The 17,254-nt window shown below is 56.3% G+C and overlaps 8 protein-coding genes across 8 annotated transcripts in view; 1 reads left to right on the forward strand and 7 right to left on the reverse strand.

Annotated features, from left to right (window-relative positions):
• Positions 1-1,169: 1,169 nt before the first annotated feature.
• Positions 1,170-2,343, reverse strand: K452DRAFT_306733 (uncharacterized protein; the record flags this gene model as incomplete). Its single annotated transcript, XM_033543014.1, has 2 exons — positions 1,170-1,737; positions 1,811-2,343. The coding sequence occupies 2 exons, from the start codon at positions 2,341-2,343 to the stop codon at positions 1,170-1,172; spliced, it is 1,101 nt and encodes a 366-aa protein (XP_033399817.1).
• A 1,048-nt stretch (positions 2,344-3,391) lies between these two features.
• On the reverse strand, positions 3,392-4,707 carry K452DRAFT_296348 (uncharacterized protein; the record flags this gene model as incomplete). Its single annotated transcript, XM_033541903.1, has 2 exons — positions 3,392-4,374; positions 4,422-4,707. 2 exons carry the CDS (start codon positions 4,705-4,707, stop codon positions 3,392-3,394), a joined length of 1,269 nt encoding a protein of 422 aa, XP_033399818.1.
• Positions 4,708-4,838: 131 nt separating this feature from the next.
• K452DRAFT_357037 (uncharacterized protein) lies at positions 4,839-6,585 on the forward strand. Its single transcript, XM_033546087.1, has 2 exons — positions 4,839-5,617; positions 5,673-6,585. Exons 1-2 carry the CDS (start codon positions 4,872-4,874, stop codon positions 6,211-6,213), a joined length of 1,287 nt encoding a protein of 428 aa, XP_033399819.1. The 5' UTR covers positions 4,839-4,871; the 3' UTR covers positions 6,214-6,585.
• A 419-nt stretch (positions 6,586-7,004) lies between these two features.
• Positions 7,005-7,984, reverse strand: K452DRAFT_357038 (uncharacterized protein). Its single transcript, XM_033546088.1, has 4 exons — positions 7,893-7,984; positions 7,777-7,841; positions 7,558-7,626; positions 7,005-7,473 (listed from the first exon to the last, which is right to left on the reverse strand). The coding sequence occupies exons 1-4, from the start codon at positions 7,927-7,929 to the stop codon at positions 7,306-7,308; spliced, it is 339 nt and encodes a 112-aa protein (XP_033399820.1). The 5' UTR covers positions 7,930-7,984; the 3' UTR covers positions 7,005-7,305.
• Positions 7,985-8,320: 336 nt separating this feature from the next.
• On the reverse strand, positions 8,321-9,654 carry K452DRAFT_325378 (uncharacterized protein; the record flags this gene model as incomplete). The annotated part of the gene is made up of 2 exons (XM_033544772.1): positions 8,321-9,441; positions 9,498-9,654. 2 exons carry the CDS (start codon positions 9,652-9,654, stop codon positions 8,321-8,323), a joined length of 1,278 nt encoding a protein of 425 aa, XP_033399821.1.
• A 1,067-nt stretch (positions 9,655-10,721) lies between these two features.
• K452DRAFT_153240 (uncharacterized protein) lies at positions 10,722-11,631 on the reverse strand. Its single transcript, XM_033535555.1, has one exon. It carries the CDS (start codon positions 11,481-11,483, stop codon positions 10,806-10,808), a length of 678 nt encoding a protein of 225 aa, XP_033399822.1. The 5' UTR covers positions 11,484-11,631; the 3' UTR covers positions 10,722-10,805.
• A 350-nt stretch (positions 11,632-11,981) lies between these two features.
• On the reverse strand, positions 11,982-13,233 carry K452DRAFT_285340 (uncharacterized protein). The gene is made up of 2 exons (XM_033540096.1): positions 13,071-13,233; positions 11,982-12,956 (listed from the first exon to the last, which is right to left on the reverse strand). Exons 1-2 carry the CDS (start codon positions 13,122-13,124, stop codon positions 12,219-12,221), a joined length of 792 nt encoding a protein of 263 aa, XP_033399823.1. The 5' UTR covers positions 13,125-13,233; the 3' UTR covers positions 11,982-12,218.
• A 1,204-nt stretch (positions 13,234-14,437) lies between these two features.
• Positions 14,438-17,254, reverse strand: part of K452DRAFT_153248 (uncharacterized protein) — a 3,194-nt gene continuing 377 nt past the window's right edge. Inside the window, exons 2-6 of the mRNA XM_033535556.1 lie at positions 17,083-17,179; positions 16,945-17,026; positions 16,882-16,892; positions 15,608-16,744; positions 14,438-15,556 (exon numbers count right to left, since the gene is read on the reverse strand). Coding sequence (XP_033399824.1) covers positions 14,478-15,556; positions 15,608-16,744; positions 16,882-16,892; positions 16,945-17,026; positions 17,083-17,179 — 2,406 coding nt within the window. The 3' untranslated portion in view covers positions 14,438-14,477. The remainder of the gene's footprint in view (positions 15,557-15,607; positions 16,745-16,881; positions 16,893-16,944; positions 17,027-17,082; positions 17,180-17,254) is intronic.

Consider the following 17,254-nt stretch of genomic DNA (forward strand, 5'->3'; position numbering starts at 1 on the left):
TACACGGCCGAGGCTGAGGGTTTGCCTTTTCTTGTCTGGGGTGCTTGCTTGTTGCTTTCGTGGGTGCGTACCTACCTTAGGGTTATGATGACGGCTTTTTCTATCCTTCTCGCTCTTTCTCTCTCACTGTCTCTTGATCTTTCTCTTGGTCTCTCCTTCGACGCACGCACGCATCGAATAGCTATCACGTCTTCACGTTTTCTTCCCTTTCCCGCTGAGCGCCGTAATTTTTAATTCAGGCCAGGCTACAATACGTAATCCGTAGACAGACAGACAGACAGACAGCAACAACACACACAAGCACACTGACGCATACACACGCTCCAAAAGCACTAGTCGCATAGCATTATCCTACCCATCCACCCACACCCATACCCCTACCCCTACCCATGCACGCACTCATCTCCCCACCCCCTCCCATCCCCACAGCCCAGCGGCAAGACATGCACTCTATCGCATAAGACCAGTCGAAAAAAAAAAAAGAAGAAGAAGAAAAAGAAAAGGAAAGAAAAAGTAAGTAAGTAGGTAAGTAGTAGCAGCTAAGTAAGCCAACTGAGCAACCAAGCAAGCACACAAGCCACCAGCCAACAAAAGCCGCACGGCACGTGCCGTCAAAGGGAAAATGATGCACAAGCTCAAGCTCATCCAACCCCGCTCGCTCTGTCTCGGGGTCTGATTGATCTGTATGACCCTAAGCTAGGTAGGTAGGTAGGTAGATTTATAGCGGTGGTAGCGGTGGTGGTGTAGTGTGTCGAAGAAGGCAAAGAAAAAACGCCGGGTGTAGTAGCTAGCCATGGAAGCTGGAGAGGGGGGTGGGGTGGTCTTGCTGCGGCGATGAGAATGAGATGGGAGATATAAGCGGGGAGGAGGGAAGTTGAAAGTCGCAGAATTGCACTGCTCGCTCGGTCTTGATGTGATCTGTTCCGGAACGCCCCGTCCGTTGTTGTGCTATGTTGTGCTGTGCTGTGCTGTGCTGTGTGTGTGTATCCAGGCCGTACTGTTATATGCCGTCGTGTCTTATGGTAGTAGTGGTCGTCATCCTCCTGCGAGCGAATGAGGCTGCGCGCGAACTAGCTGACGTTTGACTGAATTTAACGAGCTTCGTAAGGAAGAAGATGATGATGATGAAGAAGAGAGGCTCAAGTCTGCGTGGAAGCGACGCCGCCCTCCTATACGCCCATCGTGAAGTCGTGCTCGATGCCCGGCGTGACGCTGGCCATAAACTTCAGGAAGACGACGAGGTACTGGTCGACGCGGATAGCGACGTCGTCCTCCTCGGGCGCGTGCGCCTCGTCCAGGACCTCCCACTCATCGCCGTCCGCGTGCTTCTTGGCGGCGTCGACGTCGCGCAGGTCGTCGCGCCTCGCGTCGGCAGAGACGTGCACGCCCTCGAGCTGCTCGGCCAGCCCCTCCATGCCCATGCCGCCCTTGGCCGCGTCCTGCTGGCCCGCCCGGATCTTGGCCAGCCGCAGCTTCAGCGCCGCGTCCGCCCGGTCCAGCAGAACCTTCATGACCGAGGCGTGCTTGCACGGGTGCACCGACGCCATCTTGATGCCCGTCTCGAAGAAGGGGAAGTCCTCCAGCGTCACCGTCTTGTCCTTGTAGTCGCCCACTATGTCCTCCATCATCTGCTCCGGCGCCAGCGGCTCCGACGCCGACTGGTACCCCGACAGGTACAGCCGCGGTGTCCGGTAGTAGGGCGTGTAGGTGATGTAGAGCGTGTAGGTGCGGAGGGGCCTGTTGCCGGCGAGTTAGCCCAGTTCCGTTCGTGCGTAGAAGCAGCAGCAGCAGCAAGGGAGGTGTTACTCACGCCGTGGTGCCCGCGGCCTTGGTATCACGGATGATGGCCTCCTCATCATCCTCCTCATCCTCCATATCCGGAATCTCCTCCTCAACCTCAACAGCATCCACATCGACCTCACCCCTCTCATCCACGGTCCTCACCCTCGCGGCTTCCTGGCTCGCGCCCAGATCGCCCCTCCCGCTGCCACCGGTGCGGAACCAGCCGTCGTCGTCGCCCTCGCCCCCCGCCCCGCCCGCAAACCCGTCCCCGACAACCGTGCCCTCGTCGCCGCCCTCGCCCGCAAAGTTGTCATCCAGCCGCCGCTGGCACGGCACCCCGCGCGTCACCAGGAACTGCTTGCCCTCGGGCAGGTAGCTGACGCGCTTGGCGGGCGACGCCGCGTCCGCCCACGCCCACGACGGGAACTTGTACACCAGGAAGTCGCCCGCGGCGACAAACTCCTCGGGCGTTATCTGCCCCGTTGCGCGGAACGTCGACGTGTGCGTGACCGGGGCGTACGTGTCGCGTAGCGTGTTGAGCGTGCTGCGGAGGTAGTTCATGGCGGCGGTTTAGCGTGAGGCTGCGTGCTTGGTTGCGGGGCTGATCTCGGTGGTGGGTAAGAGAGATGCAGGGTTGTGGTTTGTTTGGTTGTTGGTTGTGGTGCGCTCGTCGTGGTGCGTTTGTAGGTGTTGGGTTGGTTGCCGGCTCGAGATGTAAGGTTCTCAACGGGTATCTCTGAGAGAGGTAGGTGAAAGGGAGTCGGAGCTGAACAACGAGCGTTGGTCAAGCGATGATGCCTTGTGGCGGGCGGTGAAGCGATAGGCGCCGTATATCGCAGCACGCCCGGCGTACATCCCAGCACGACCGCGGTTAAGCGCATGTGATCTCACCACATGACAAGGTACCCCCGCTTATGACCTGGCAAAGTGACTGTGACTAGATACTCGATTCTCGATTCTCTATCCTCTGATATCTACTACTATTCGTCCCTCCCTTCACTGAGTCCATGCCATAAACCCCCTCCCTATCCACTAAGTCCTATACATCTAGATGGTATTACTGCCATAGGGCTTCCACGAGGACTAGATAGAAGGGACATGTAAGTACCCGGTGTAAGCGGTAATACCTCCACACCGCTCTGCCATGTACGTCAACTTTGGAGGCCGTCTTGGCATATCCAACAGCAATGGCTACCGTTCAGTGAAGCGGACCCAGCAAAGCGCCTGCGCACCATCCTACCTTCTCAGATATAACAAACAAGCGTAGTGTTTGCCTGCTCCGACAGAAATGCCCACGCCGCGCAGCGGTTGAGTGTTTTGTCTGCTCTGCTTGCACCAGAGGTCTAGTATGCAGGCAGCAGTGGATCTATCCACCACACCAGTCTGTCATCCCTGTTGACACTGCAACAAGCCTGCCTTGACGATACATGGCAAATCTTTTCTTCATCGCGTAGTATAACGTCGACCGGTGGGTCAAGGCGAGCAACAGTAGAGAGATGAGTGCGGGTGTCCATGCCGAGACTGGTGCGCGGCGGCAGCAGTACCTACCTACCTACCTACCTAGTTGTACAGACATATGGCCTAGCCCAGCCCAGCCCAGACCAGTGCACTAGCAAAGCAAGTTCTTGACCCTACCCAACAGCCCACTGGGAGGGGGCGCGTCCGGTCCCAAGACCACCAAGTCGATCAAGGCTTGGGCCGCGCCATCATGGTACTTCCATATCAAGTCGAACCACTCCACAGCCATAGCTGTGCGTGCATCGAGCCGCTTGGTCAGCGAGCCTGGGCCGGGCTTCGCGCTCGCGATCAACGACACCTCCGCCATGCTCAACGGCCGCTGCGTCGGGGGTACGAGGTGGTAGCGCCATTCGACGGGCGGGTTCGCGGCCAGCTGGTGCTGGTCGGCGCGCGTCTCTGCGTCGGCGATGGCATCCACCGGCGTCGCATACATCTTGCCGAGCTCGTATGCCGCCTCGACGTGGCCCGATGCTGCAGCCTTAGTCATCGATGTAACCCACTGAGCGCTGTGCAGCGGCAGGAGAGTCGCGAGCCAATAGTGCCCCTCCGGATCGTTGGCTCCGTATGCACTCGTTTTGAAGGCTTTAAGTGCCATTTTAGTGTCGTTGATTGCGAGGTAAAGTTGGCCCAGTGTGGTCCAAGCGCGTATTGACGCAGTCGTCAACTCGTCTTCGACCGAAACGGACGGTTCCTCGCTGATCACTTCCGCGGCAACGGCAGGATCCTCGTCGACTACTTTTTTGGCAGCCTCGACCTCGAAGTGGAGGGCACCTCTGAGCATGAAGATGGCGCCGGGGATGTTGGCTTCGGCCTGATACACCTCGGCCTGTAGCATCATGGCCGTAGTGTTTTTCTCTGCGAGCAGCTGGCCGAAGTGGGCGCGCGCGGGCGCCAACTCGGCGGAGCGAAAGGCCTGTCCTCCTTGTTGTTTGAGGGCGGCGCGTAGCAGGCGGAGGGTGGAGTGGGGCACACCAGCCGCCGACGCCAGCAGCAGCAGCGGCTTAGCAATGGGCCTGCGCTGGCGCAAAGAGACGTACGCGACGGCGTCCAGGTCGGCAACGTCGACGTCATGCTCTACGATGGTCAACGGGCTGCGGGCTCGGCGGGGAGGGAGCACGCACCCTTGCAGATGGCAATGGTCTTGGACGCGCTCAACTTCATGCCGTAGCCATCCAAGGCCTGTAGGACCCCCAGGAGGCTGCGGGGGTGGCTCTCGACCATGCCGGCCTTGGACATGGTGTCGAGTTCTGCGAGAGGAGGCAGTTCCCTGGTATAATACGGGAGGCGCATCGAGGATGGCGGAGCTGAGCGTTCTTTGCGCTTGATGGTGGGCGATCTGGAGGGCGTGGCATATTGGCGGCAGGCGCGACGGCTGAGGGCGCGCGGAGGCGGAATGCGCGGTGGCATTGTATCTGGTCAAGGTATTGGAGGTAGTTGCGGCGGCGGGTCCTGCCTGCCGTTCATCGCTCACCGCCCCGCCAGCTCTTGCTCACCGCCCACAACTTTTTGCGTGCACAGCAGCTCTATCACCCGCGCCTTCCACACTCACTTACACACATTATCTATCCACCATGGTTACCACTCGCGGCGGTCACGACACCAACAGCCCGGCTTCCGTCACCCGCTCCGGCCGGAAGAGAGTCCTCAACGACGACAATCAAACCCCCACCCGCCAGAACAAGCGCAATCGTGCCTCTCTGGACCATGTCAATGTGCCCAAGATCGGTCTGGCCGACGAAGACGTCCTGAGCCCCGCCGCGAAAAGGGCCCTGGAAAATACACAAAGGGAAGAATCGACGCCCAAGAGGGGCAGAGGCCGCCCCAAAAAGTCCGAAGCCGCTCCCGACTCCTCGCCCGCAGACGAGTCCGTCTACGGCACCCCGGCCGGCACCCAGGACACGCCCTCGGTCTATGCCACGCCCGCCACCACCCTGCGCCCCAATGTGCGGCCCACGCCTGGCTCCGCGACGCCGCTGACCCGCATGATGCGCGCGAACAAGTCGACGCCGTCGAAGCCGTCGAAGCTGTCGCAGACGGTCGAGGAAAATGATAACGATGATGAGGAGGAAGAGGAGGAGGAGGAAGAGCCCACGCCCAAGGCTGCGGCGGCAAAGCCAGCTCCGAAGAACACGCGCATCCGCTTCGGCAGCGAGGAGCCGCCCGAGACCAGCGCGAGGAACGAGGTGCCGTCATCGAGCGCAGAGCCAGAGGAGGAAGACGAGAGCGACGACGACGAGGCGCCCGAGGCCGTGTCGGCCACGGCAGCGCAGGAAAAGGCACAAGCAGCCGAGAAAGAAGCCGCCAAGGCCATTGAGAAGTACGCTCTCGAGCCCACAACACGCAAACAAACCAATCGCTAACCCTGCGTACAGGCAAGAAGAAGCACGGCAAAAGAAGCGGGCCGAGCACGCGGCGCGGCAGCGCGACGAAGCCCTCGCCGCCAAGGCCAAGAAGGAGAAGCAAGACAAGCGGCTGCAGAAGCTGGCGCTCGCGGCGGCGGCGGACGACGGCTCGGCCGCCTCGACCACGGCGCCCAGCAGCGCAACGCTGACGCACGCGCCCGCCGCCGCCTTCTCGGCGCGCAACCTGCCCGCCCTGCTGCCCGAGTCGCTGCTGTCTGCCGCACCGGCAGTGCGGCCGCCGACGCCTGAGCCGCCCGCCGCGCACCAGTCCCTGCTGCTGCTGCAGCACCAGCAGCAGCAGCGCCGGCACCTGAAGTTTGCGGACCCCGATGCGAAGCCCGCCAAGGATGTGCGCAAGGGCCCTGTCAAGGTGCGCGTGCTCGACAAGGCGAATCGCGTGTTGCCGCCCAAGGTGAGCAATGGGAGCAAGGGGCTGAGGGACGGGTGGTTGGCGGGGAGACGGGGCGGGCCGGAGAGGAAGAAGGTCGGGGGCGGGTTTTTGAGGAAGTGATGTGGGATGGATGAGTGTGTTGGGGTAGGTGGACATGGAGTGTCTGTTGAAAAGAGGGAGAAGCAGTTGTTCGACCAATTTGGACTGGCTGGATGAAGAGAAAGGGGGTAAGGAACCGTAAAAGCGGACCGAGGCGGTCGGCATGCATGCGGTTTTGCTACATATGTCAAGGCATGGATCGGGCGTTATGGGTTGATTGGTTGGTTCACGTAGGTGGGTAGGGGCGAAGCGATAGTATAAGAGTATAGTAGTAGACGTAAAAAAGCTGGAAGCAATTAAGCGCAGAAGACAACAAGGCATTTAGTACGCAGACGCGTTGAGAGGAGAAGGAAAGGGAAGAAAGAGAGAACAGAAGAATACAATACAGCGGTTTCATGTTCGTACCTACAGTCCGTGTGCCTTTCTGTCGGCGGTGGTCTCGCTTCTGTGCGCTATGCTGCTGCTTGTCTGTTTGTCGGTCTGGTTTTGGTTGTGGTGTGCGGTGGTGCCGTCCGCTCCCGCATACAAACAACCACTCTCTTGCAATCCTGACAGCGTGTAGTGGAAAATGCTTTCTTGAGCAAGCAGGCGTGGCGCAGAGAGCGTGCTACGACCTACCTACCGACGCACAGAATCGACGGACATGGACTGTTATAACGTAGACATTTGCGCGAGGCTGGCTGGCCAGTGGCCTGGTTGGTGGACTGTGCGGGCGGGAAAGAAAAGAGGTGGAGGGAGGGAGAGGGAGGTTTGGAGGGTAGGGCGTAGAGAGTAGAGTGAGGAGCGAGGAGTGTTGAGGACGGAATTCATAGCTCGTCTCTTTCGTAGCTTGCACTGGCACAGCTACTCGTTCGTTCGTTCGTTCGGTCTGGACAGCACTCCCGCTGCCGCTGCCCTGCCTAGGTGGTCCTGCAATGCTCGAACAATGCTCGAACCGCATGCGTGCTCTTTCCCAAAGCCATTCGTTCCCTACTCATTCGCAAAACACAGGTCCATTCAAACAGGTACCTAGCCTCCCACAAACCAAAGCAGCACCCGGGTATAAACAATCCCCAACGCCAAACCCCCAACCCTCTCAACCCCGCAAACACCTCCACACGCGCGCGCGCACGCTCACAAAAGCCGCATAACCCTCTCCTCGACCTCCGCGACCAACGCCCTCGCATTCACCGGCTCCCTGCTATCGCGGCGATTTTCCGTCTCGAGCGTCTTGAGCTGGCCAAACAGCCACAGCTCCTGCATCTGGCGCGTCAGGGTCAGGATGTCCTCTGCGGCGCGGATCTGTCGCGCGAGGTTAGGTAGGTTAGCCCGGTTGTTGTTGCTGCTGCTTTGCTGCTGCGGTATTGGTTGGGCGCGGCCACGTACCAGTGCTGCCGTCTCGACTTGCATCTGGAAGTTCTTGTGCGCCGTGCTGTTGAAGTCGGTCTTGTCGGGCTGTTGCGCACGCAAGCAAACGAACGTCAGCCATCAATGCGGTTCCCTTCTTGTCTTGTCTTGCGGGCGAGCAACAATGGAGATGGCAGGCTAGGGCCCGGTTGGGGATGTGTTTGGGTTTGGATGTGTGCGTGTGTAAAGGAGGCTTACAGCAGCCAGCGCGAGCGTGTTCTCGAAGCGCTTCACCAGCGCCGCCATGAGCTTGTTGGTGCGCTCTGCGATTGCTGTCAGTCGGGTGGTGGTGAGGGATGGAGGCTGAAACGGACCTTGCAGAGCGGCGGCGTTGCGCTGGTTGACGTCCATGCTGGGGAGGGTGTGCGGGTTCGTGAGGGTTGGGTACGGATACTGCGTGTGCTTGGTTGGAGCTTGAGTTCGAGATGGCCTCGGCTTGGGGTGGAATTGGCGTCGGCTCGCGCGCGGCCTATCGATAGATAGATTGATTGGTGTTATCGATAAGTCTAAGTTTTTAGTTTTGCGTCACCCGAAAACAATCATGCGGCAAGTTAATAGCACTGTCTCACGGGATTATTCTATTGTAGGCAACAATAATAGAGGAAGGATAATTGATTCAGTCCTAACTATCAAGTTCGAAGGCAATTTGCAAAGGAGAGGAGTTGCACAATGCGCCGTGCAAAGCAAAACCCAGGCGTCCCAAACCAAACAATAGCCACTGCGACGCAATTTAGAGAGGAAGTTACTCCTCGTCAGACGACTCCTCTTCCTCGCTCTCGGCGTTCTCAAGCCACTGAATGAACTGCTCCGCCGACTTGCGAACCTTCTTGCTGGTGGAAATGTCGACGTACTTCTTGCTGGCCTTGCTGCCCCAAGTCTTGAGCGTCTCCTCGTTGATCAGGTCGTTGTCGTAGAACTTCATGAGAATGGCAGAGACCTGAGGAATGAGGTTGGGCTTCTCAATACCGACAAAGCGCTCGATACCACCCAAGAATGCCTTCTCGTGCTTGTCAGAAGTGATCATCTTCTTCAGCATGCTGGCGCGACCATCAATCTGCTTGACAATGCTGTCGTCGAAGATGGTCTGGGCCAGGACGGCAAGGGTGCGGTGCTTGGTCTCGATGCCGAGCTCCTTAGCCTTGAGGTAGATCTCGACATCTTCGACCTTGGCAATGCCACCCTTCTCCTGGGCCTTCTGCTGGATCCACTGGCCAAGCTGATCGTAGACGCTGGCACCGTCCTCACCGTCCTCGTCACCAACGACAAGGGCGCGCTTGAGATCGTCAGGGAGGTCCTGCGCACGGGCCTTGACAGCCTCCTCGGAGGTGTCGACAGACCACTGGACCTCCTTGGCTTCGACGGCGGCAAGCTCCTTGGCCTCGGCATTAATACGGCGAGTAAGCTCGTCATCGCTGCCGGCATCGAGCTCGACGTCGCCGTTCTCCTCCGCATCGTCGGCGCCACTGTCACCGTTGCTACCGTTGTTAGAGTCATCCTCGGCACCGTTCTCTCCACCAGCGCGCTCCGCTTCCCTCTTGGCCTTGCGCTCAGCCTTCTTGGAGGCCTTGTCCTTCTTGCCCTTCTTGGGCTGGTTCTTCAGGATGAAGGAGCTGAGCTTGAGGCGAGGGTCGACGTCGGAGCGCTGTCCGCAGGCCTTGCAGTCAAGGATGATGTTACCCTCCTTAATCTTGACTTCCGTCTCGGGGTTCTTGCACTTCTTGCAAAGAACGAACCTCGAGATGAAGCCGTCGAGATAGTCCTGAAGCTTGGAAGCCTCGTGGGCACCGTTGATGATCCAACGGTCATCGGTAGGGTTGATGTTGGTCTGGGCACCCAACTCGAATCCGAAGTACTTGATGACATCTACGCAGCGCCATGTTAGTGGGCGTAAGACAAGCCAAGGCTCCGAGATAACTTACAGGAAGGAGGACGCGCAAGCTGCTGGGCAACGTTGGCGAGGTTGACAATGACGGTCTTGATACCGTTGCCCTTGCCCTCGATCTTGGACTGCAGGCGCTCCATCTTGTAACGGTAGAAGGGATCGGTGACATCCCGGCGGACGTTAAGGTTGGCCATTTTTGCTGTGGAGAATGGGTTTCTTGTTTTTAAGGCGAGAAGCGGGGTTGGAGGTTATTGGGGAGGTTGTGAGGGCTTTGATGGACAAAAAAAGACATGCAGTAAAAGCAAGTCTTTAGTTATGCTTGGAGGATATTTTTGTTTTTACTTTTGAGATCGATGTCGGTCTTTTTAGAAAGTCGGACTAGCCGTTGGTGCAATGGTAGCTGCTACTAGGCCTTCGTATGTCACGGAATTTTTGCAGCTTCGGCGGCGGTTCCTGTCTGAAAGCGTTGGCACGGGGCGAATACATATACAGCCGCTGTGTTCTGGATATGTTGTTGTGTGGCGTTATGCGAAGTCCTAAGTAGAGGCGGAGGTGGGTGCGGAGCAGCTGGGTAGCTTGACTCCTCGGGGCGTAGTTGGGCCTGGCGCGGGCGGCGGTTTGCTGGCAGTGTTTGGTTATCGCAAAGCCTGTGGGCTGTCGCGGCTGTCCTTGTGAGAAGTTGGTTTGCAGACGTGGCGAAGAGCGGAGGTTGGTGGTTTAAGAAGGGAAGAGATTTTGGAACTTAATAATCCTCGGGCCACACCGATCGCGCGGACAAAAGCCGAACACTAACACGCCTTCCACTTCCGCCTGCTTCCTTTTGTCCTGCACATACCTGTTACACCCGCGCACCCTCCTTCCATCGCCCGCTTTTTCAAGACCCAGTCCTGTACTCTGTAGCTCTGTGTCACCATGTCCCGTCTACATATTTCGCTCATGATTCATGGCTCCCATGGATAGGAAACGTCAACCTATTTTTGTTTCGATCTCGCAGATCATACCGTCCCAACCAAGCAACGGGGGCGAAAGTGGCGGAGGCCTGCTTCAAGGCCACCAAAGCAGGTAACAATGCGGGCTTCAGTCAGCCAGCTGGTCTTACATACTCCATCAGCCATCATAGCAATCTCTAGGCAGCCATCATTCGCAGTTTCAGAAAAACATAATAAATTCAAACGTCTTTTTAGTCTATTGTTCTACGATCACAAAGATGAGCTCCCCAGACCAGTCTAGTTTCTACCGACGCCAGTGCGAAAAAGACAAGAGCAGTGAGTGGCAAAGGGACAAAGCAGGAGCAAACGGCAAACACATCGGCACATCGGTCCCATTCACCTATCCCCCTAGTCGCTTACAGCGGATCTGCGCCCCAGTGACAGGTAAGTACTTGGCCGAGAGCCTCGTATCGAGCCTCGCGCTCCGGATCATCGAGAATGCTGTCCATGGTGGTCTGGGCTTCGGCTGCGGCCTCGTCACCTGCCATGTCCTTCAAGTAGACTGTTGCCGGCACAGTCGGGTCCCACCTGTCGAAAGCCCACTCACCAGCGGTCGGTAGCGCGACGAGGCGGTTGAGAAGTGCCACTCCAACATAGGGGTGATATATGGGTAGCTCAGGGCCGGATTCATCCGTCGTGTAGTCCGAAGACCAGGGACTATAATCTCCCTGCGAGTAACCATCTCCTTGCGAGCTACTGTACATGGTCGCGTTCCAAGGCGTCTCGGAAGTCACCGGCGAGGGCGGCGGCGGCGGCGGCAACGACTCCAAAAAATCTTCCTCGACATAGTCTGGTAAAAAGTCCTGGGAGCCCAGAGCCGTTTCAAGTGCCAAAGCCAGCGGCGAATATGGCATCTCCAAACGTTCGTCGACAGTCTCCGGTGAAGGATTTAGAGAGCGACACCGAAGCCTCCCGCGCAACGACATCGCGTTCTTCTTGGTGGGTACGTGCTCCTTGTCGTCAGGGGAGCAGGTGCGCTTCTTGCACGAGCATCTGACCGGGGACATTGTAGAGCTGGACCTGCGGGCAGACATGCTTGGTGAAGTGGCGATGTAAGCCAGATGGCTTGCGGCGTCAACCGTGATGCTAGTGAGGAAGACGAGAGTTGGATAGTCGTGATTGCCAGTACGATGTTGATACAATAAGACGAAGACTGTATTCGGAGTATGTGTGTGTTTTGGAAAGCTTCTTTTGAAGGAGTTTATATTGAAGATACAACACTGTCTGACTTGCTAGTTGGGCTCAACTCGTTGCTGCTGGTTGGATCGTTCACTTTCTCGTTAGTCTTTGCGTACATATGTACGGGCATACATAGGGTGACCCAACGTTGTCATCGTAAGCGATGTCTCGAGAATGTTGTATATGTAGACAATGCTAGAAGTGTAGAGTAAAACAACACCAGCGACGTTGCAACAAAGTTTGACCAACTCTTTCCACAGACAAGAGGTTCGTACAGACTGAAACATACAGAAACAGAGCGGGATGTTTCAGTAAGGAGCGTTAGTCCTGTGGGGCTGCAACTAAGCAAGGACAAAAAAAAAAAAAAAAAACGGATAAACATACGCAGCAACAGTGCATGTCTTACCAAAAAAGAAATACTCGTAATAAAAATGGAATACATTGGAGGAAAAGCGGGAAACCACAACCGGCTATATACAAACCTACTACCGAGATCATTTCCTTACTCTATCTAGGTGGTATCACGACACACCAGTCCTCTAGAGTCGTCTGGACCCTTCTCAAGTCCGGCACAAAAGCGCTCACCTCAATTACAAAGCACCCAGCTCCTTCAGCTTGCCGATCATGCCATCCACATCCTGGACCTTCTGGCCGCCCTGCCTCTCCGGCGGCTCCGTGACCTTGACCGTCTGCAGCCGCCTCTTGAGGTCAACACCATAGTCCTCCAGGGCCTTCTTGACCAGCGGCTTCTTCTTCGCCTTCATAATGTTGGAGAGGGAGGCGTAGCGCGGCTCGTTCAGGCGCAAGTCGGTGGTGATGACCATGGGCAGCTTCGCGCGCAGCGTCTCGACGCCACCATCAACCTCGCGCGTGACGGTGCAGGTATCGTTCTCGATCTCGACCTTGCTGGCCTGGGTAGCCTGGGGCCAGTTCAGCAAGCCCGCGAGCATCTGGCCCGTCTGGTTGGCGTCGTCGTCGATGCTCTGCTTGCCCAGGATGACGAGGTTTGCCTTTTCCTCCTCGACGGCCTTCTGCAGCATCTTTGCGACGTTGAGCGGCTCCAGCTCGCCGCCGTCCTTGCCCGCCGCCGTCGACTCCGCCATCTGCACGTGGATGGCCCGGTCCGCGCCCATAGCCATCGCCGTCCGCAGCGTGTCTGCCGCTTTGGCCGGCCCCGCGCTCCACGTGATGATCTCTTCAACGGGCTGCTTGTTGCGCTCGCGCAGCCGGATCGCTTCTTCGACCGACAGCTCGTCGAACGGGTTCATGCTGTGCTTGACGCCGGCCGTCTCGATGGCCGTTTGCGCCTTGTTGATCCGGGGTTTGACCTACGCAGAGCCGCGTGAGTTCGCTAGGCACGACAAAATCGAGGCACATGTTTCCATGCGAGATATCGATCGGGGTCGCTATGGGAGTGTGGTCGGACGGGTTGAGGGACGTACGGCGTAGTCAATGACCCGCTTCACGGGCACCAGAATGCGGAGCTTGGAGGCCATGTTTGCGATATGGCGAGAAACTTTGCGAGACCCTCTTGTCCAGGCGGATGCGTAGCGACTGGGAAATGCGCTGTCCGACCTTGTTGGCGCAGTGTCGGAGTGGTGTCGGTTGTCAGACGCACGAGATGCGGGACCTTTGGTCAAGCTCTTGACAGCCGAAGCCGAGCTCGGCTCATGGAGAATCCTCAAACGGCAATGATTCACAGCGGCGTCGGAGGGCTGAATGCATCAATGCCTCGACACTTTTAAACAATAATATCCAAAGTAATTTTTCTTGTAGAACTTGAATTAAATAATCATGTCCACTGACAATATCTGATTAATTGGTAGGTGCCGAGATTCCTTATTGAGTGAGCTTCAAGTGCGGACCCTCTTGACCTGAATTGCTCCATTGAGCCATACATTCTTCGTACTATTATCCTCACCGTATTTCTCCCATGCCTTCGTTCGCCATATATCCTGCCCGAAACAAATCGGCACTCCCACAATACCTCAACTGATGTGGCTGGAAGAAGAACGACGCGCGCACATGCGAAGTATCGAGACGAGCAGTGCAATGGCCATAATGATGCCGATGATCAAGGCGGTAACCGCAAAGTGCTCCATTGTGAAGACAGGACAGGAAGCTGCGTTGGCGTCAGACGTGGCGTTTTAAGGCGTTGAGCAGATCTGGAGTGAAAGCATGGCTGTCACGGTGAAATGTCTTACTTCGCGTGGCAGAGCAGTCTTACCTGGGACCTTTCAGTGCGAGATGCTCCTGGATCAAGTGCTTGGTTTTGCGTGCGAGCAGGTCTCTGAGAGGACCCAAATGTGTGCGGGTGAGAAGGGTTTTGGCAGACGCATGTCAAGTTGAGCATGCAAAGAGGGTGAAAGAATATTGGTGAAAGAATACTGAGAGAACAAAGACCTGGGAAACTAGCCGTAGCTATGAAATTGAAAAGGCTTTGTTAGGGACATGGTCGTTTACCCCGTTTCCGGACAGCTAGCTATGTTCTACATACGCCTCTTTCTGCACCAACTGAGGTGTCCATTTCTCTTGCGCTGAGGACGACACCCAGGCTGCTGTACCGCTGTACCGAATGGCAACCCTTGAAGATATGCAATGGAAGAACGACTCACCCATCCCCCTCGTCGTTCATTCAGATAGGCTCAAGAAAATTTCAGCAAAATACCCTTCCCAATCACCTTACTCTTCGCCACTTCGCACTGATGCCTTGCAAAGAAAACGAAAAACGCCTGGTATTCCAACCCTTCCAAATGTATCCATCCGCTAGCAAAGTGCGCCTGGCGCCATTGAGCTGAGTTCAGATTTTGATTCCAAACCGAAGTCAGTACGAGACACGGCTAAAATGTTCATTCGGCAGCTTCGCCTTTGCCTTCACCCCCGCTCTTGACCGCAAGAGAAATGGCGATTTTCTTGTGAGGACCATCCTTTTTCAGACTGTTCTTTCTCTGCAAGAGCCCACTCTTGCCATTGCTCGGACTGCCTTTGCTGCCTGCTCCGCTAGAACTTGAGCTACGTCGTTTGGTTTGGCTCGCGATCTTGCCAAGCTCGTCTTCTTCGTCCTCTTCTCTGCGGCGCTTCTCAGATAGACGTTCTGGCGGTGGTGTTGCGAGAGGCGTGCGTTCTCGCGTTGGTGAGGTTTGGGGCGATGAAGAGTTAGGAGGCGTTGCGCTGGTCGCGGGTTGCTCCGATGTCGGCGCCGGCTGGTCTTCTTGCAAGACATCCATTGCATCATCGTCATCCTCGGGATAGTCGACTAGAGGGCGAGCTGGTGATGCACCGTTGGCGGGTTTTGCGGCTGCCGGATCCTCTGGTAGTGTCGTCTCTTCTTCGTCATCAGAGGTGTTGAAGTAAGCCTCTTCCTCGGCATCGGCGTCCTTGAGTCCCTGCCATCTTTGACCACCGCCAATAGTGTGCCGTCCCGGTGTCTCCGTCTCAGTGCTTGCAAACGATGAGTCTGCAGTCGTCTGCGGCTCGTGCATTTGTTCGTAACGTCGGATGAGGTTTTCAAACGTTGACACATAAGTGATGTCTTGGAGCTTTTCCCGGTAGTTCTCCACCAGATGAGCGATAATGACCTTGATGTTCTCGCGTTTGATGAATTCGAACAATTCCAAGCATGCTGAGTTGAGGAGATTGTCGCGAGGCATTGTCTCGTAGACGATGTTCAATATGGGATCGAAGAGTCGATTTTGGATGATCTGCCGGTTGTGGAACTCGTCATGCAGGCCGATACATGTCCGGAAATATTTCAGAGCTGTGAGTTTAAGGTGTTTCTCTGGGCAAGCCATGAGTTGAGCGACGCGCGACGCAAGCCCTTCGGAAAGTATGAAGTATTTGCTCCTATACGAGTGCTGTCGAATAAAGAAGCACAGTACCTCCACCAAATGGGAGTACAGCGACACTTCTTGTATCGTAAGGTCATCCACTATGAGAGATTAGCGTCTCCGGCTCACGAGGACAATCGTTCATCACTTACTTGATTTGCGGTTTTCCAAGTCTTTCAGTGGCTGGAAAAGTTTCTTGGCAGATTCATCATAGAAAGCTTGTATGAAGGTCTCAGTCTGGGGAGCGGTAGGAGTATTGCCGCGCGCTTTGGCGAGGAAGTCACTATTCGCCCGACCCAATGTTTCCATGGTGACGGAATTGGCATTAGGATCCAGCAAAACTTTGATAGCGTCGGCCATCTGCGCCTTCACTCCTAGGTCTGTCTCTACCAGCAGAAGCTCGATGAGCGTATCCGTGAGAGGCTTCTGCTTCTCGTTAATGGCCTTGAAAATTTGGCCCCGCATCATAATCGCGTCGTGGTCAATCAAGGCGACCAGGACGTCTGTTCCAGCGACACGAACGGCAGCATCCGAATGCCTAAGCGCGAAAGTGATGACGGTAAATAACCCACCATGGATGAAGTTGGAGTAGAGCTGCGCGCGCGCATTGGCCTGTAGGTTCTTTGCAACCGTGGTACATTGCTGGATAAACAGCACGGCATCTTTCTTGCGCTGCTGGTTGGTCTCTTGAGGTCCAAAAATACCGAACAATTCCTTGAGGAACGACTGGTTCCCCTGCAAATGCTGAACAATATCCACCTGATGGAAGAATATGAGAGAATTGAGAACAGAGAAGGTCGGGTCGTCAAGGATGCGCGCAAGGACGACGTCCTTGAGGTATTGAAGCCGATACGTATAGTGGATCTTCTTCTTGATTTGCGGATCCTCTATCTTCACGACTTCCTTGAATCTTGACTCATCCGCAAGGTATTGCCTGTGGTTCGCCTTGTGGCTTGGGAAATCCGGGTCGTATTCTAGGGCGCCGACGACTCCAAGGACGACTTCATCTGTCACGGAATACTCGATTATTGCTGTGTCGTTTAGTAATATCAGCGTCTTCATAATGTTGCACAATCGGTGCAGGTCCTCGAGGCTTTCCAAATCCTCGGCAGTCTCCACAAGCGGGACGAGTTTGGTAATGTAGCCGGCTTGGACAATAAATTTCGCTAGCGCATCGCGTCCGGCGGGAGTACTGCTTGCGGCGCGCATCAGGTTCTCGACGTCCGGTAGGTTGCCGAGGTCGGGTTCTGGTAGTATAATCGGGTTGGGACTCATGTCCATCACGTCATCTGAAAGTCCATCGTCTAATAAATGCGCATTAGCAAATTTGTCCTGTTGGGGGGTGCGCGCGCATAGCGCAACGCCCCGTGGGAAGGGGTATACGAACCAGCGCTTGCAAAAGGATTAAGACTCTGTTGCACCTCACTGACGAAGTCCCTAGGAACCGCTTAGCTCACGTCTCGCATGCGCCAAGCAGCGTGCGTCATACCATATCGCCCCACAACCCTCAGCTTCCTGGAAGCTGAGTGCCATATCGGTGCCATTCTGTTCCGTCCACACGATGAGAGTGTCTGCGCTGAGCCTCAGTATGAATCCTTTCGGCCGATGCATGGGTGGCGCTCTTCACCTTGTTGTTTCTGGTAGCCATCGTCCTTGGTGATGCGCGTTTCGAGCAGGGTACGGATGGGTTCGTCTTCGGATTGTACGAAGATTTTGGCTTCGTCCTGCCAGTGGCAAAGCCGGTCAGCGTCATGTGCGACACGAACAACGGCGCGCGCAGCGCCCAGGGGGGGAGGGGG

The sequence above is a fragment of the Aplosporella prunicola genome, assembly GCF_010093885.1.
Source record: "Aplosporella prunicola CBS 121167 unplaced genomic scaffold K452scaffold_7, whole genome shotgun sequence".
Lineage (NCBI taxonomy): Eukaryota > Fungi > Ascomycota > Dothideomycetes > Botryosphaeriales > Aplosporellaceae > Aplosporella > Aplosporella prunicola.

Coding starts and splice junctions, on each gene's coding strand:
- K452DRAFT_357037 (XM_033546087.1), top strand. CDS start 4,872: ATGGTTACCACTCGCGGCGGTCACGACACCAACAGCCCGGCTTCCGTC. Junction 5,618..5,672: donor GCCGCCAAGGCCATTGAGAA/GTACGCTCTCGA, acceptor CCCTGCGTACAG/GCAAGAAGAAGCACGGCAAA.
- K452DRAFT_357038 (XM_033546088.1), bottom strand. CDS start 7,929: ATGGACGTCAACCAGCGCAACGCCGCCGCTCTGCAAG. Junction 7,842..7,892: donor CAACGCCGCCGCTCTGCAAG/GTCCGTTTCAGC, acceptor CAGCAATCGCAG/AGCGCACCAACAAGCTCATG. Junction 7,627..7,776: donor ACACGCTCGCGCTGGCTGCT/GTAAGCCTCCTT, acceptor CGTGCGCAACAG/CCCGACAAGACCGACTTCAA.
- K452DRAFT_153240 (XM_033535555.1), bottom strand. CDS start 11,483: ATGTCTGCCCGCAGGTCCAGCTCTACAATGTCCCCGGTCAGATGCTCG.
- K452DRAFT_285340 (XM_033540096.1), bottom strand. CDS start 13,124: ATGGCCTCCAAGCTCCGCATTCTGGTGCCCGTGAAGCGGGTCATTGAC. Junction 12,957..13,070: donor AGCGGGTCATTGACTACGCC/GTACGTCCCTCA, acceptor GGCTCTGCGTAG/GTCAAACCCCGGATCAACAA.